Source organism: Cannabis sativa, chromosome 8 (assembly GCF_029168945.1).
Source record: "Cannabis sativa cultivar Pink pepper isolate KNU-18-1 chromosome 8, ASM2916894v1, whole genome shotgun sequence".
Classification (NCBI taxonomy): Eukaryota; Viridiplantae; Streptophyta; class Magnoliopsida; order Rosales; family Cannabaceae; genus Cannabis; species Cannabis sativa.
In genome coordinates, this window is record NC_083608.1 from 34,373,281 (window position 1) to 34,392,046 (window position 18,766).

Here is an 18,766-nt window from a genome sequence, read left to right on the forward strand (position 1 = left end):
TATGTTGAGATTTTTAAGGATTTTTGCTTGATTTTGGGTCTATAGGTTTTGTTGAGTCCAAATCATGCTCTTAGGTTTAATTAAAGGTAGTTTAAAGTTTTAATTTCAAGAATTAGGGGCTGTTATGCTTTGGTTGGGTGAGTTGAGTTCAAGAACTCAAGAACTCACTCAACAATGGTGTTTTTGTGATTTTAAGTTGATTATTAGTTTTGAGTGTTGAGATATGTTGTATATATGATATTATATTGATCTGGAACATTTGATTAGGTTTAGAGGAGTTTTGGGTTAGTTTTGACACAAAAACCAAGGTTTGGTTGTTTTTGTAGTGGGAAATGGTTAACTGTCTCTATAGAATACTGTGGAAACGTTTAACCATTTGACCCAGCGGGAAACCCAATTTTCTGAAAAATGGTACGCTGTTTGGGGTGTTTTTCCAGTACCTAGGTTTCTGTGTTTTATCTATATTTAGGTTATTCCAAGCTATTATCGATAGGGGTTTGATCAATTTTTTAAGTTTAGGGCTTATTTCAAGTTTGATTAAGTTATTCATCAAGTTTCTGTTGTCGTGACATAGTGCCCAAGATCGTCGAGCACCATTCCACTCAGTTCGGCCCGCACACCTGACTTTAGACTACGGTAAGAAAAGTCAATTGTTACGGTAATTACCGTTATTAAGAAAGAGTTATTATTCTCATTTGAAACCGCTGCTAGACTTCTTACTTATCAGCTGGTTCATCAGGAAATGACAGTGACATTAGAAACTCGTTGGTAATTAACAAGTGTTAAGGATGCTTTATAAAGTATCAGGATTAGCTTGTCTAATTAGACAAATAGTTGATTACACTGTGAATAATTACTTAAATTATATGTTTCAATGCATGTTCATTGTTATTTAGTACTTTATGATATACATGATGTTTGTGCTTCACCTGCTTTTCTTGTTGAGTCTTTGTGACTCACGAGTGCTTTATTATAATGCCTCAATGCTTAGGCACGCTACATTGATTTTTTAATTACAGTGCACACCTTTGCTAATCAAAGGGTTTTCTCGAATATCATGACAAATTTAAACTTTTGATTTAACTTTAAGCTTTTATAAATATATATTATACAAAAAAGTTGGGATCCTTCTTTTAAAACTTATATTTATTTTCAAAATAAAATTTTCAAACATGTCGCACAGCGACTACAAAATGAATCCCAAGTCATCCTGAGACCAAACTCTCCAGGTTGCACCATTTTGACATGTGCAATCATCCCCGAGCTTTGAACTCACTGTTGTTCAACCTTACTCTTTCCTTTACTTACACATAAAAATAATATTTGTGAGTCAACAGACTAAGTAAGAAAAGTATATAACATAGAATATATTACTGACTTGTATTTAGGCGCCCATACACCTATCCACAAGGCTAAATAGATGATCAAGAACGTTCTTAATAAAAAGTATGACATCTGTACCACATGCACTAAGTACTCGTCTCGTACTAGTGTTGGTACGGCTGAACCGTACCCCGAGTACTAGTGAGTGTTGCACCACATGCACTACGTACTTTTAACCATACTAATGTTGGCAACACCGGATCGTACCCTTTGAACATGATATGCTATACTAATGCACTCACTACCACTACTATACTAGTGTTAGTAGCATACAAATCATACAACGCAACATGCAATTTACATACATACACATATATATATACATATTCTATGCTAGTCTTACCTTGTTTCTGAATTCAAGTGTGCCGGTTGATCTGAATAGAAAATCACGCATTGAATGGAGACCCTATCTCACAATCACATAAATGGGTAAACAACTTACTAAAACCTTCTCCAATCGATAAATAGAATGGCAATACCCTGAATATCGAGAAAACATCAAAACTAAGGCTCTAGAAGCTTGCCAAACCAGTAATTTGAATTTCCAAATGGCAAGCTGGTTCTTAGGGCCATGCTTGGAGAAATAGTTAACCGACTCTCTGGAAAAAACCCTAAAAACTTCAAATCTCATTCAAATTTCTCCCAAATTCAACCAAACTTTCCAGAATACCTATAATAACACGAATAAACTATTTCCAAGCAATAATAGAAGCAAACAGACATAGAAACTCAAACCACCATTATTGAGCCAAGCTTGAGTTTTCAAACTCAAACTTGCAAACTTCTTACCAAACCAGCAAAACTAGCTAAAAATGACCTCAATCAACTTAACTAACCCAAAAATTGAACTAAAATAAACTTTAACTTAAACTGAACCTAAATTCCAATTATGCATGTTTAAACCTTACCAAAACTCCCAAAACTCAAACTAAAAGAGTGATAAAGCTTACCTTTGGTTTCCAGCTTCCAATTCTCTTTAAAATCTTATTAAACAACTAAGAGTGGATGAAACCAAATCTTTGATTCTTCCCTGGTTGCTTTAGCCATAGGAAAGAAAGAGAGAAAGAGCTAGAAATGTTGTTGATTTTTTTTCTTATGCTAGGTTAGATTACTTAATTAATTTTTGATGAATGAAAATAAATATTAGGCTTATCCTATCACCAAAAATGGCCAGTTGTAGGCTTAGTGGAATAATCCATTTATCATTAAAATAAAAAGCCAAAATTAATCTTACTTTAGTGCTTAAATAACAAAATGACTTAGGGGTAAGATGGTCCAATACCAAAACCCAGCCTAATCCCGATATCCAAAATTTAACATATGATTATCCCCCTAACTAAAGGTTCTAAACTCACCCATGTGACTCTAATTGTCATCCATCGTATGTTTCATCGTTACCGAGCAAAAGTAATAAAAATTATAAATTTCACACATAGCAAAAATAATACACTTAGAGTTTAATAAAATCTCCATAATTAAAAATTATAATTCTAATGCCTATTTTCTAAAAATAGGGCCCACAACATATATATATCCATATAAAATCATAAAATAAAAATAATTAATGCTAATTGCCCTACTAATCCGTATTTTAATCACGCGGTCATTCAAATTATCCCCCATTAAAAGGATTTTGTCCTCAAAATCTAACATGAACAACTCTAGATATTGAGCCCTCATGTTGGACTCTGACCCCCATCTGGCTTCCTCCACCTAACTGTTCTTCCAGAGTACCTTGACCAATGCTATGGTCTAATTCAGAAGAACCTTTTCCTTCCTATCGAAGATTTGAACTGGTTGTTCCTCGTAGGATAAATCTAATTATAGTTCTAGGGCTTCATAACTCAAGACATGATGAGTTGGGTTTAAGACATATTTCCTCAAGATTAAAATATGATATACATTATGCACAACTGATAATGCTAGTGGCACGACTAGCTGATACGCTACCTGCCCAACCTTCTCGAGTATCTCAAATGACCCTGTGAACCTAGGGCTTAACTTTCCCTACTTTACAAAACTCTTTACACTGTTCATTGGTGAGACTCGTAGGAAAACATGTTCTCCCACCTGAAATCATATGTCTCTGCGTTTGGGATCAGAATAACTTTTCTACCTACTTTGTGAAGCAAGCATCTTCATCGGTCCTTTGAACTAGCTTAGGACACAAATACTTTCTTTCCCCAGTCTCATCCCAATGTATTAGGGAACAACATTTCCTACCATACAGAATTTCATAGGGAGCCATCCCTATTGTACTTTGATAGCTATTGTTGTAGGAGAATTCTATCAAAGGCAATTATTTACTCCATGAACCCTTAAAATCCATGACATAGGCTCGCAATAAATCCTCCAATATTTGTATTATCCTCTCGGGTTGTCCATCAGTCTGAGGGTGAAAAGCTGTACTGAACTTCAACTTTGAACCCATAGCAAGACTTACCCAAAGTATCGATGTAAACTTCAAATCTCTATTCAAAATGATAGATTTTAGAGCTCCATGGAGATGAACTATTTCTTTCACATCTAATTCCGCATACTGATCCATTGTATAGGTTATTTTCAGTGGAACAAAGTATGCTGACTTCTGTTGTCGAGTGAATTTCGCAACACCAAAATGTATTATTTAATTAATATAAAAGAGAATTTTCAGGGAAGTGACAAGTGCGAGTATTCGACTTAGAATGGCGAGTAATCGACTGGGAATGCAAGAACAAACAACAAGGCTGGAAAATGTAAACAAGACAAAGAATTATAGTGGTTCAGTCAGATTGTAATCTGCTTAGTCCACTGTAGCAAAGGATTCGTAGGTGCCATTTTCATGGTGGATCACCCCTTTATATACAAAGTAGGTGTCCAATCGGTTACACAAGGATTACATTCATTGTTAATCCATTATTTACATATTGAATTGCAATAATTAAACCCAAACAACGTTAACATCAATAAATGTGTAACAGTTACTAAGTTCATCAACGTATGCGTCTTCCGCATCTGCGAGTTGACTGTTCATGTTCCGTTTGTTGAGCTCGCAAGGTCATCAGTACGTTTGGAACGTCTGCGCCCTTAGGTAATCGCCCCTTGTAGACATCGCATGTTGGAGCTGGTAGAACTTGGACATGCGAATTTATATCGGTTTGTCAGGGCTATTGGGTCGTTGGGACCAAATGGCATCATAGAGAGTTGATCTCTATGTTTTCGCGGAAATATAGAGGGGACACTCGCACATGTTCTGACACACGCGAGTTGGATCTACCCTGCATAATGAGAATTACGGTTATGCGGTGCGACTTAGGTCGCACTCGCAATATCTCGCTGGTTTTATCCTGGGCGAGGTCTAAAACTTCGAGAAGTCTCTCATGGACATTTCAGCTTTCATTGGAAATCTGAATACACGTGTCCTTTAAATAAGAGTCTGGTCTCGAGTTTCTAGGTGAGAGAAATCTCACTATAACAACTTCGTTAAATAGTCCACTATGACCAATACTGAATCATACATTCCTATGATTCTGGGAAAACTAGCCACGAAGTCCATCATAATATCTTCCCCTTCCATTCAGGAAGTGCTAATGGTTGCCATAACCATGCTGGTTTCTGATGTTTTGCCTTGATTTGCTGACATGTTAAACACTTGGACATGTATTCCACTACATCTCTCTTCATTCTGCACCACTAATAATAGGGTTTCAAATCTTGGTACATTTTGGTAGTACCCAGGTGCAATGAATAAGGTGTAGTATGAGCCTCATCAAGTATTTCTTTTCTGAGCTCATCACTGCTTGGAATACAAACTCTAGCTTTGTAAACTAACATTCCACTGTTCAGATTGAGAAATCCTTAGCCCGACTATCTAATACCTCCTGTCAAATTTTAACTAACTAAGAGTCTTCTAATTGTGCCTCTCTGATTCTTTCTAATAAGTATGACTGAAGTGTCAAATTATGTAGTTTCCCAACCACGAACTCAATACCGGTCCTAACCATATCTAAAGCCAACTGAGGTGAGATCTTTATGGTACCAAAAACCTGCCTGGGACATTTTCTTCTCAAAACAGCTTCCACTACATTGGCTTTCTCGGGATGATATAAAATCTCATAGTCATAATCCTTGACTGGCTCTAACCACCGCCTCTGCCTCATATTCAAATCTTTCTGAGTGAAGAAGTACTTGAGGCTCTTATGGTCTATATAGATCTCACACTTCTCCCCATACAGGCAATATAACCATTTCTTTAGGGAAAACACAACGACATCAAGTTCTAAATCATGTGTCAGGTAACATTGCTCATACTCCTTCAACTGTCAAGAAAAATAAGCAATGAACTTTTTAGCTTGCATCAGAACGCACCCCAGACCCTTTCTGGATGTATCACAATGCACTACGAACATTTCATGACCTGATGGTAAAGCTAACACTGGTGTCATGATCAATCGCTACTTCAACTCTCGGAAGCTTATTTCACACTTGTCAGACCATACAAACCGTTAGTTGTTCTTAGTAAATTCTGTTAGTGTCATTGAAATCTTAGAAAATCCTTCTACAAAATGCTGGTAATACCCTGCCAATCTGAGAAAACTTCAGACTTCAGTAGTTGTCCTTGGCCTTGGCCAATTCTTAACTGGCTTAATTTTTCTCGAATCAATAAAAATTTTGTCCTTTTCGACAATATGCCCTAGGAAGGACACTTGTGATAATCAGAACTCGCACTTTTTGAACTTTACAAACAATTTATGATACCCAAGCCACTGTAAAACCATTTTGAGATGTTGTTCATGCTCTGCTTTAGTCTGAGAGTATACAAGGATTTCATTGATAAATAATATAACACAATTATCAAGGAAATCCTTAAACAACTTGTTCATGAGATCCATAAAAGCCGCTGGAGCATTTGTCAATCCAAATGACATCACCAAGAACCCATAATGGTCGTATCTTATTTGGATGCAATCTTCGGTATATTTTACTCCTAAAATTTTAACTGATGATAAACCGAACATAAATTGATCTCGGAGAAAATAGCCTTACCTTGAATCTGATCGAACATGTCGTCAATTCTGGACAATGGATATTTATTTTTAATCGTCAACTGGTTCTATTTTCAGTAATCAATACACATCCAAAGGGATTCATCTTTATTTTTCACAAACAAAACCCAAGCTCCTAGGGTGACACACTGGGTCAAGTAAACCCTAGATCCAACATCCCCTGAAGTTGTATTTTTAGTTCCTTGAGTTCTGCGAGGGCCATTCGATACGGTGCCTTTGGAACAGGCTCATCCCTAGGTGCCAAGTCAATGATGAAATCTATTTCTCATTGTGGCAGTAATCCTAATAACTATTTGGGAAATACATCCAAGAACTCTTTTAAAACTCTGACATACTCAGGCCCAAATATTTTAGGTCTACTGGAGTCAATCACAACTGCTAAAAATCCTACACATCAAATGTGCAGTAAATCTTTAGCTTTCAACACTGAAATGATTGGAATCCGAGAACCCTAAACAGTCTCGACATAAATAAATGGTTCCTCACCCTTTGGCTAAAAAGTTACCATCTTTCGTTTGCAATCAATGCTAGTTGAATACTTGGATAGAAAGTTCATCCTAAGTATAATATCGAACTCAGTTGATTCCAACTCCACTAAGTCAACACTTAACTCCCTATTCTCAATTATAATTGGCATAGATCTAATCCACTAACCAATTCTCCGCTAGGTAGTAGGGTTCCAAACCCTATCTCAATAACATCATTAGGCCTACCCAATTCATTAACTACTGTTAACGCTACAAATGATTGTGTAGCTCCAGAGTCAAACAGTAAAATATAATAGGATTCATTGACAGGAAGTTAACCTATTACCATAGAAGGATTGGCTGCAACATCTTCTTGTGTGATGGAAAACATCCGAGCTGTGATGGGTTTTGCCTTTTGTTTCGGTTCTTCTTTCTTTATTTGAGGAGAGTCTTTCTTGAAGTGTCCAACCAAGCCACATTGGAAACATGTCTTCTGATTACATTTCCTGGGATGATGTTTCTTACAATAGGGACACTCAAAATAAGAATAAGGTTGGTGACCACCTCTACCTTGGTTCCCATAGAACCTTCGAACCACCTAATGTCAAGAAAGTATTCCTCTTTCAATATATGTTGGTATCACCACCATCTCTACCATAGCCAGAAGTAGGAAGGGTGGTGGTCTCGTAAACTCTTAGAGTCCCTTAGGGCTCTTGAAGAAATTCCACTACACCCTCGACTCGAAGAGCCTTCTCAACCATCACAACATAGGTTGTTGTATCATTTGTAGTAATCACTAGATCATGCCTAATCTTGGCATTCAAACCTGCCAAGTATTTTTCCTTCTTGTCAAAGTCTATAGGCACTATTCTCAAAGCCAACTTGGCTAATCGATCGAAGTTTGTTGTATATTTCATTACTAACATATTCTCACCTTGGACCAAATCAGTAAATTCTTTCCTCTTAGTACTGTGGACTGCCTCATTGTAATATTTAACATTAAACAGATCTCGAAACTTTTCCCAAGTCATTGTAGTGACGTTTCGGGTGAGGGACACCAATTCCCACCACACGAGAGCATCCTCCTAGAGCTGAAACGTGGCATATGTCACCCGATCAGTCCCAGTGACACCCATAAAATTAAGAATTCTCTCAATTACTGTCAGCCACTGCTCGACCTTCCAAACATTTGGACCTCCCAGAAAAGCTAGAGGTGCTTGTTTATGAAACCTCTTATACAAAAGCTCCATACATTTTCTATCAGTAGGTTGTTCTACTCGCACCACTGGAACCAAAGTGGTCGGCAATTACTGTGGAGGCACTGCAGGAGGACCCTGCTGTCTCAGCCTCTGAATTATTCATCATGCTGGTTAATTCAGGCTTGTATTTTAACAAACCTTTGCTCTCAATCCCTAGGAGCTTGTGGAGGATTTTCTGGACCATCCTTTGAAACCTTCTACGACCTCTACCGTGTCCATGGGGATTTAGAGGATTTTGACCTCCCCGATCGCCTCCAATCTCGACCATATTACCTTGACTCGTTGTGTTTTGTTGGGCGTCCATATTATAGGACTTAGCCTGGAAACCCATAAGTAGGTAGGTAAGACAACGATTAAATAAAATTTTATTACTACATTCATGGATTTTAGGCAACACATTTAAACATATTACTAACGTGCTTCCTATGATACTTTTCTAATCACAGAATTTACTAAACAAGTAAAGGCTTACTGAACCATGAGTCAAGCTTATCTCTGACGATGATTGTACATGTCTTGACAATCTTTGGTGAACAATCTGGCGGCTCTGATACCATAATTGTAACGCCCTAATGCTTAGGCATGCTACATTGACTTTCCAATTATAGTGCACACCTTTGCTAATCAAAGGGTTTTATCGAATATTGTGACAAATTTAATCTTTTATAAATATATATATCCATAAAAAAGTTAGAATTTTGCTTTTAAAACTTATATTCATTTTCAAAATAAACTTTACAAACATGCCGCAAAACTATTACAAAATGAAGTCCAAATTGTCTCGTGACCAAACTCTCCAGGTCGCACCATCTTGACATGTATAATCATCCCTGAGCTCTGGACTCACTGTTATTCATCCTTAGCCTTTCTTTTACCTACACATGAAAATAATATTTGTGAGTCAACAAACTCAGTAAGAAAAGCATATAACATATAATAAATATGTTACCGACTTGTATTTAGGCGCCCATACACCTATCCACAAGGCTAAGCAGATGATCAAGAACGTTCTTAATAAAAAGTACGATCTCTGTACCACATGCTTTAAGTACTCGTCTCGTACTAGTGCTGGTAGGGTTGAACCGTACCCTGAGTACAATTGAGTATTGTATCATATGCACTACGTACTTAATCATACTAGTGTTGGTAACAATGGATCGTACCCTTTGAACATGATATGTTGTACTAATGCACTCATTACCACTATTGTACTACTCTTAGTAGCATACAAATCATATAACACAACATGAAATTTAGATACATACATATACATATTCTATGCTAGTCTTACCTCATTTCTAAATCCAAGTGTGTTAGTCAACTTGAATGAAAAATCATGCGTTGAATGGAGACTGTATGTCACAATCACATAAACGGGTAAACAACTTACAAAAACCTTTTCGAGGCAGTAAATTCAAAACTAAAAGTTTTTCTATCAATAAATAGCATGACAATAACCTAAATATCGAGGAAACATTAAAACTGAGGCTCTAAAAATTGGCCAAACCGGTAATGAATTTCCAAACAGCGAATTGGTTCCTAGGGCTTTGCCTGTAGAAATAGTTAACCGGTTCTTTGTAGAAAACCCTAAAAACTTCAAATCTCATTCAAATTTCTCCCAAATTTAACCAAACTTTCTAGAATACCTGAAATAACACCAATAAACTATGTCCAAGCAATAATAGAAGCAAACATACACAGAAACTCAAACCACCATTATTGAGCTAAGCTTGAGTTTTCAAACTTGCTCAGCTTTTCACCAAACCAGCAAAACTTGCTAAAAATAATCTCAATCAACTTAACTATACCCAGAAATCAAACTAAAACAAAGTCTAACTCAAATGGAACCTAAATTTCAATTATGCATGTTCAAATGTAACCAAATCTAAAAAAAAAATTGATGAAGCTTACCTCTAGTTTCTAGCTTCCAATTCCCCTTAAAATTTTATTAATCAACTGAGATTGGATGAACCAACATCTTTGATTCTTCCCTGGTTGCTTCAGCCGTAGGAAAGAAAGAGAGAAAGAGCTAGAAATGTTTTTGATTTTTGTCTTATACTAGGTTAAATTACTTAATTAATTTTTGATGAATGAATATCAACATTAGGCTTATCCTATGGCCAGTTGTAGGCTTAGTGTAACAATCCACTTATCACTAAAATAAAAAGTCAAAATTAACCGTACTTAAGTGCTTAAATAACAAAATGGCTTAGGGGTAAAATAGTCCAATATCCAAACCCTGCCTAATCCCAATATACAAAATCTAACATATAATTGTTCCCCTAACTAAAGGTTCTAAACTCACCCATGTGACTCTAATGGACATCCATCGCATTTTTTATCGTTACCGAGCAAAAGTCATTAAAATCACAAATTTCACACATAGCAAAAATAATACACTTAGAGTTTAATAAAATTATTAGAATTGAAATTTTTTAACTCTAATGCCCATCTTCTAAAAATGGGCCCACAACATATATATCCATATAAAATCATAAAATAAAAATAATTAGTGCTAATTGCCTTACTAATCTATATTTTAATCATGTGGTCATTACATTTGTGGTGCATATAAGGGAAAAGGGAAAGTGGATCAATCTTGAGTTAGAGGTTTCCCAGCGAATGTACAGATTAGCCTCACCATCCTCTGTGCTCAATTGTCAGGATCTATCTTTAGTAATATTTTGAGTGTATAACAATATTTTGTAACAAACTAGTATAGTGGTATTTTAGTAAAAAAATTGTAACCAAGGGAATCCTTGAATCCAATAATATTTTGAGAAAGAATTTAAGCTATACTTTAAGGAATTTTCTAAAGTTTTAATTAATTCATTTTTTCTTAAGCGATTAGTTTATTATTATAAACTAATTTTTAAAGCACACTGATGGCGCCTTACGGGTTAGGGTGTTACAGCATGGTATCAGAGCGACCAAGGTTTAATTATTGTGAAGATTGCTTGGATACGTACATTGGCTTGAAGACTCATTCGACTTATGGTATAGTAAGTGTTAATTGATTATTTGATTATTTGTTAATTACTTAGAATATTTGTTTATTTGAGATGCATGAGCTATTAGAAGAGCATGATAGGTTTATAAATAATTATCTTATGTATATGTAAGTTTTGAAATACTTATTAGCACTGGTATTTGTTTGGGAGTTCTAAATGTTGGAAAGTTATGGTCACATGTCTATTAGATTATGCACCTGAGGCGATCTGGTAGGATTAACTGCGAGCTTTCTAGGCTCGAGGATGGAGGTGAGGATGCAAATCCCCTACCACCATACAACTGGGAACAAATGTATGCTGTGATGCAAGTCACCATCCGACAGCAAGGAGATCAGATCAGAGAGTTGAGAGAGGAGCAAGTTCGACCTCCTCCTAACCCTATTCCTCTAGCGCCTCTGGTTGTGCCACAAGATGTGGGAAATCATTTGGAGCCATTATATGAACAGTTCAAAAAGTAGAATCGGCCAGTGTTCGAGGGTGGTGCTGACCCACTTAAGGCTGAACAATGGATGTGCATGATAACGTCTCTCTTTAACTTTATGTGAGTCAAAGGTAACGATTCGGTTGGGTGTGCTATATTCATGTTGCAAGAGGATGCTTGCATTTGGTGGAAAACTGTATCACAGGGTCATGTTTAGAATAACATTAGCTTTGATACATTACGGACCTTGTTGTATGAAAAGTAATATAATGAATCTATCCTTGCTGCTAACGCAAAAGAGTTCATACGACTGACTCAGGGTAGTATGATGGTGACAGAGTATGCCACCAAGTTTAACTGGTTGAAAAGTTTGCCTCTGACGAAGTGGCCACTAAGGCTGCTAGAAAGGCCAAGTTTATTCAGGGGAAGAACATATTACTCGTGATGTGATTGTAGCTGCTAAACAATCAGGGTTTGTTCGAACTTATGTTGAGGTGGTTGAGTTAGCCCTTACTATGAGGGTGCAGAAGATCAGACCCAAAAAGGAGTAATATGAGAAGATATTCGTGGAGATCGTCTACCAATGTCAGTTAGGGTCCTAATAAGAAATTTCAAGGTAATCAGGGTTTTTGCTAAGGTGGAAATGAGAATTGGAGAAACTATTCTGAGTGCCCAGGGTGCAAGAGACGCCATTAGGGTGAATGTCAAGCTTGAGCCTACTTACAGTGTGGGGTAGTAGGCCATCTAAAGAGAAAATGTCTGCAGTTACTAAGACCAGAACAAAAGAAAGAGGATGCTTTAGTTTTTGCTTGGGTATTTTCTTTGACCCAAGTAGAGGTCAATGCTGGTCCTTCTACCGTGATAGGTCAAATTTCTATCGATGGTATTATGTTGTCAGTTTTATTTGATTTTGGTGTTAGCATTCCTATGTGTCGAGTAAAGTGATTGGTTGCTTAAATAAGCCTAATGGTGTTCTACTAGATGGTTTTGGTACTTTATGTCTACTAGGGAGTTTGTTATCTATAGCAGGTAGGTTATGTCCCTTCTAATGTATGTGGAAGGTAGAGAACTATCGGTTAATCTAATTGAATTAGACTTAGAAGATTTTGATGTAATATTGGGAATGAACTAGCTAGCAACATATAATGCAACCATTGATTATAAAAGAAAGATGGTAATATTTGAACCCGAGAGTGAGGACCCATTTGTGTTTGTAGGAAGGGTTCAAGGATCCTAAATTCCAATGATCTCGATGCTCAAGAAAAGAGATTTATTGTGGGATGGATGTATCAGCTATTTAGCCAGTGTGGTGGATACCACTAGAAAGCTACCAATAGGACCTGAACACATCCCAGTGGTACGAGAATTTTTGGATCTTTTTCCAAAAGAGTTACTTGGGTTGCTGCCAAAGCGGGAGATTGATTTCAAGATTAAATTGATACCGAGGGCAAAGCCTATTTCCAAGGTCCTGTATCAGATGGCATCGACATAATTAAAAGAACTGAAGATTTAGTTGTAGGGCATGTTTGATTTGTAGTTTACTAGGCCGAGTATTTCAACTTGGGATGTACCAGTTTTGTTCGTAAAGAAGAAGGACAGAACACTAAGGATGTGTATTGACTATCAGGAGTTGAATAAATTGATAGTGAAGAACAAGTATCCTTTGGCAAGGATAAATGATCTGTTTGATCAAATATAGGGAAAGACCATCTTCTCTAAGATCGATCTTTAATCTGGTTATTACCAGTTGAGGATTTGGGAGGAGGATATTCCCAAGACAACTTTTTGTACCCAGTATGGGCACTATGAATTCCTTGTGATATTCTTTGAATTGACCATGCTCCAGCGACATTTATGGACCTAACGAACTGAGTGTTCAAAGCCTTTCTGGATGACTTCATGATTATTTTCATCAATGACATTTTGATCTACTCTAATTCTGAGGAATTGCACGAGAGACATCTTCAGATGGTGTTACAACATCTTTGGGAACATGAACTTTATGCTAACTTTAAGAAATGTGAAATCTGGTTGCTCCAAGTAAGTTTCTTAGGGCATGTTGTGAATAAAGATGGAATTTTAGTGGATCTAATGAAGATTGAAGTAGTTCAGGATTGGCCACAACCTAAATCTGCTATTGAAGTTAGATGCTTCCCTGGGTTAGTAGGATTTGCCAAGATTTCTACACCCATAACGGAATTAACCCGAAACACCTGTAAGTTTGTTTGGACTGAAAAGTGTGAAAGTAACTTCCAGGAGTTGGACCAGAGATTGATTACTGCACCGGTATTGACTTTGTTGATCAGTGATGAGAAATTTGTGATTTATTGTGACGCCTCAAAACAAGGGTTAGGCTACATTTTGATGCAGTCCAATAAGGTTATTGCCTATGCATCTAGGCAGCTGAAGAATTATGAACAGTGGTATCCCAAACACGATATTAAGTTAGCAGCAATGGTATTTACCTTGAAAGTTTGGTGCCATTGCCTGTATGGCAAGAAGTGCAAAGTCTACATAGATAATAAAAGCCCCAAATACTTTTTCACTCGATTTGAATATGAGGCAGCGATGATGGTTAGAACTGGTTAAAGATTATGACTGTAAAATTCTTTACCATTTCTAGTTTCCTAAATGAAGGCCTCTTTGATCATATACCGGCTGTCCTAACTTTGTATCCACAATGGCAAGGTGATAAGAAGCCATTTAAATACTTCAGAATGTGGAAAAATCATCCTGAGTTTGACTCTAAACTTCAAGAAATTTGGACAAAACCAAAGCATGGCTCCAAAATGTACACATTGGTCAGTAGGCTCAAAGCTTTGAAGCAGGTGTTTAAAGATATAAATTAGAAGGGTTTTTCTGATCTAAAGGTTGCTACTTTAAAAACACGGCTAGAATTGGAAAGTATTTAAGAGCAACTATAGAAGGATCCTCTAAATAATGGTTTGATAAGTATTGAACAGGAAGTGAGGGATCGGTATGTCAAAGTGCAGAGAAATTATTCCCTATTTTTGCAGCAGAAATCTAAGTGTGCCTGGATACAGAATGGAGACTCAAATACAGCCTTATTCCATGCAAATATCAAGCAAAGAATCCGACAAAATCAAATTTTTTCAATAGAACAATAGGATGGAGCAAGAGTTCATAAGCCTCAAAAAATTACAGATGCTTTTATATCTTACTATAAAGCTTTGTTGGGAACTAAACTAGAAGGAAGGAAGAAAGTATCAAGCAGAATTGTAGGCAGAGGCCTTACTCTCTCTCAAAGCCAAGCATAAATGCTCACAAAGAAGTGCACTAGGGAGGAGGTGAAGAAGCTGTGTTTGGAATTCCTGGAAACAAATCACCTGGCCCTGATGCTTACTCAAGCTTTTTCTTCCAAGATAATTGGGAGGTGATTTGAGAGGAAGTTTTTCAAGCTGTTACATCCTTCTTGGAAACAGGTAGAATACTTAAAGAGATAAATTCTACAGTTCTTACTATAGTGCCTAAAATGACATGTCCAAACACTATTGAAGACTTTAGACCAATAGCTTGTTGTAATGTTGTGTACAAAATTGCAACCAAGCTATTGTGCTCTAGGCTTAAAGTGATTCTTCCTGATTTAGTTTCCCAAAACTAGGGAGGCTTTATTAAAGGAAGGTTTATTGGGCATAACATTATGATATGCCAACATCTAATTAGGTATTATAGTAGGAAATCAAACAAGGCTACCTGTATTGTCAAGTTGGATCTACACAATGCCTATGACACTATTGAGTGGGATTTTATAGAATAAATGCTTCAAGAATTTCAGTTTCCTCAGTCTTTCATCTCCCTGGTGATGAATTGTGTACGAACTCCTAAATTCTCCCTCATGTTTAATGGGACATTACATGGGTTCTTTGAAGCAAGGAGAGGGCTAAGACAAGGAGATCCCATGTCTCCTTTACCTTTTGTTCTAGGCATGGAATATCTCTCAAGAATTATTGGGAAAGTGGGACAGAAACAAGACTTTAAATTCCATCACAAATGTGCTGGAATTATATTGAATCATCTTGCTTTTACAGGTGATGTGCTTCTCTTCTGCAATGGAGATCTCAAAAGTATTCTATACATGCTACATGGCCGCAAGCTATTCTCAATAACTTCAGGCCTACAACAAAATCCCTCCAAATCAGTTATCTACAACAGTAACATGTCCAGAACAAAGCTAAACCAGATTGTAAAAGCATATGGCTTTTTAGTTCAACACTTGCCTTTCACCTATCTAGGAATCCCCATCTGCTCTAAAAGAATTTCAGGGAAGGAATGTGCCATCCTAGTGGATAAAATGACATCAAGAATAAAGGTATGGAGCTCCAAAAACTTATCATTTGCAGGGAGAGAAATACTTGTTAATTTTGTGCTTTTGATCATACACTCATATTGGAGTCAAATCATTATTCTACCAAAGAAAGAGATCCATGGAATAGAGGCTATATGCAGGAACTATCTTTGGAAAGGTCGTGCCATGTACCAAGGGCTAGGACCTGTGTCTTGGGAGTCTCTTTGCCATTCAAAATCGGCATGGGGCATTGGCTTTAAAGAGGTTTTAGCTTGGAATAAAGCTGCAATGGGGAAGTATTTATGGGCTTTGGCTAATAAGGAGGATAGCTTGTGTTTGAGATGGATAAATAGTGTGTATTTACACAATGAGGACTGATGGAGCTATGCGGTTCCAACTCAAGCTAGCTGGTATTTCACCTGCATAGTGAGGCTAAAGGAGCAATTCAAAGCTGTTTTGAATGGCAGTAAGACACAAGGCAAATACACAGTATCTCAAGGGTACAAACTGTTCCATCCAGTCCCAACTAAAATGCATTGGAGTAACCGAATTTGGGGGAGACTCAATACCCCAAAACACAGTTTTGTGAGCTGGTTAGCCATCCAACAGAGGCTTAAGACAAAAGACAGATTGGTTAAAATGGGGATTGCTGCAGGTCAGGTTTGTTTGCTTTGTAACCCACAACCCGAAACACACTCTCATCTTTTCTTTGAGTGTCCGATCACTCATCTTTGGTTACAAAACATCAAGAGCTGGCTGCAATGGAGAACTCAAGGTAATACACTTACTGTGCTGGTACATTGGCTGGGAAAAGAAAAAACCAGTAAGTTTTGGAAACTAGTTTTTGTTGCTGCACTCACCAGCTTGGTGTATCATATTTGGAAGTTGAAGAACTTAAGCTACTGGGAGGAAACAACTCCTAACAACAATAAATTTTGCAAAGAACTGAAGGCTGGAGTGAAGCAAAGGATTGATTTATTTTGGCCAAAAAAAGTTTCTAGAGAAGACAATGATTGGTACTCAACATTATAATTGCTGGTTTTTTTATGCTCTCCTGATTATTTGTTTGTATATACAGCTTGTATAGATTCATATCAAGGCCTGAAAATTTGGGTGCTATTAGGTTGTAAAAGTTTTGTGAGATAATACAATTACCTAATTCATCAAAAAAAAAAAAATCTTTACCATTTAAGGAAAGCAAATATGGTAGCGGATACTCTAAGTCGGAAAGGTGCGGGGCAAGTTTATGAATTGAAGGAGATCTCACCAGAATTGGCTAAAGATATGACTAGAGTAAGAATTGAATTTGTGATCATGAAATTAGCTAACATTATGTTACAATTTGACTTACTAGAAAGAATTAAGACAACCCAACAAAGTGAATCAGTGTTAAAAGAGTAAAAAGAGAAGTTTCATCAACAAAGGATTTCTCAATTTCATCAAGTGGATTTTGAGGTATAAAGATAAGGTTTGTGTTCCAGTAGATGAAGGTATCAAGAAAGAGATTCTGGATGAATTTCATACCACGCCATACTCGTTACACTTGAGAATAACCAAAATGTATCAAGATGTGAAAGCATTGTACTAGTGGCCAAGTATGAAAGGTGATACAATTGAATACATGTGAAAATGTCTAACTTGTCAGCAAGTTAAGGCAGAGCATCAGAGACTAGCGAGATTACTTCAACCTCTGAAGATTCCTGAGTGGAAATGAGAGGATATAACCACGAATTTTGTGGATGGTCTACCAAAGGAAACATGGTTTTACGATTCTATTTGTGCGATAGTGGACTGGTATATAAATTTAGCTCACTTTTTACCATTACTGATTGTATTTAATGGATTAGTACACTGATTAATATGTCAAGGAGATAATTCGACTTCATGGTGCTCTAAAGTTGATCGTCTCAGATTGAGATCCAAAGTTTACGTCCAAGTTCTGGGAAAGTTTACAGTGAGGAATAGGTACTAAATTAAATTTTAGTATAGCTTTTCATCCTCAAACTGATGGTCAGTTTGAGAGGACTATTCAGATACTGGAGGATATGCTACAGACATGTGTATTGGATTTCTAAGGTTCTTAGTACAAGTACCTTCCTTTGATTGAGTTTTCGTATAACAATAGTTATCAGAGTACTATTGAAATGGAACCATACGAATGTTGTATGGAAGGAAGTGTCGGCCACCTATTCACTGGGATGAAGTCAGTGAACGAAGGTATCTTTGACCTAAAGCAGTCCCAAGAACCAGTGAGGTTATTGAGAAGATTCAATCTCGTATGCTTACCTCAAAAAGTAGGCAGAAAAGCTACGCTGATTTGAAGCCTAGGGATATTGAGTTCCAGGATGGAGACTTTTTCTTCCTTCAAGTGTCACCAATGAAGGGGATTTGGAGATTTAGAAAGAAAAGAAAATTAAGCCTTAGCTTTATTGGTCCCTTTGAGATCCTGGAGAGGGTAGGTCAAGTAGCCTATCGGCTAGCTTTACCCCCTGCTTTGTCTAGAGTTCACAATGTGTTCCATATTTCAAAGCTTAGAAAATATGTGTCTGGTTCGACCCATATTCTGAGTTATGAGGACATCGAGCTTCAGACAATCTTATCGTATGAGGAACAACCTGTTCAGAGCTTGGATAGAAAGAGAAAGTATTGTGGAACAAGACTATTCCCTTAGTTAAAGTGTTGTGGAGAAACAACAAGATTGAAGAAGTGACTTAGGAGTTAGAGTCGCAAATGTGGGAGCAATATCTCGAGTTGTTCAGGTAAATTTTAAGAAAAAATTTCTATAAGGAGGGGATAGTTGTAATATCCTAAGAAGTGTAATTATGTTTAATTAGACATATTTTATTAAATATCCAGTTATATAAGTCTTTGAGT

General features: G+C 36.9%; 2 protein-coding genes and 1 long non-coding RNA gene across 3 annotated transcripts; 1 reads left to right on the plus strand and 2 right to left on the minus strand.

Annotated features, from left to right (window-relative positions):
- Positions 1–5,261: 5,261 nt before the first annotated feature.
- LOC133030568 (uncharacterized) lies at positions 5,262–7,926 on the minus strand. Its single transcript, XM_061103356.1, has 4 exons — positions 7,722–7,926; positions 7,551–7,644; positions 7,242–7,401; positions 5,262–5,681 (listed from the first exon to the last, which is right to left on the minus strand). Exons 1-4 carry the CDS (start codon positions 7,924–7,926, stop codon positions 5,262–5,264), a joined length of 879 nt encoding a protein of 292 aa, XP_060959339.1.
- Positions 7,927–8,794: 868 nt separating this feature from the next.
- Positions 8,795–10,195, minus strand: LOC133030070 (uncharacterized). The gene is made up of 2 exons (XR_009683967.1): positions 10,066–10,195; positions 8,795–9,029 (listed from the first exon to the last, which is right to left on the minus strand). It is a non-coding gene; the product is annotated as an uncharacterized LOC133030070 (long non-coding RNA).
- Positions 10,196–15,364: 5,169 nt separating this feature from the next.
- LOC133030569 (uncharacterized) lies at positions 15,365–16,270 on the plus strand. The gene has a single exon (XM_061103357.1). The coding sequence runs from the start codon at positions 15,365–15,367 to the stop codon at positions 16,268–16,270; it is 906 nt and encodes a 301-aa protein (XP_060959340.1).
- The last annotated feature ends 2,496 nt before the right edge of the window (positions 16,271–18,766 follow it).

Bases quoted from the DNA above. Each gene is read 5' to 3' on its own strand.
- LOC133030568 (XM_061103356.1), bottom strand. From the start codon at position 7,926: ATGACTTGGGAAAAGTTTCGAGATCTGTTTAATGTTAAATATTACAAT. The intron at 7,645-7,721 runs GTTTGAATGCCA...ATGGTTGAGAAG, and splicing joins GAAGGAAAAATACTTGGCAG to GCTCTTCGAGTCGAGGGTGT. The intron at 5,682-7,241 runs GTAATAGGTTAA...TTTTCTTGACAG, and splicing joins TTGCAGCCAATCCTTCTATG to TTGAAGGAGTATGAGCAATG.
- LOC133030569 (XM_061103357.1), top strand. From the start codon at position 15,365: ATGCTTCAAGAATTTCAGTTTCCTCAGTCTTTCATCTCCCTGGTGATG.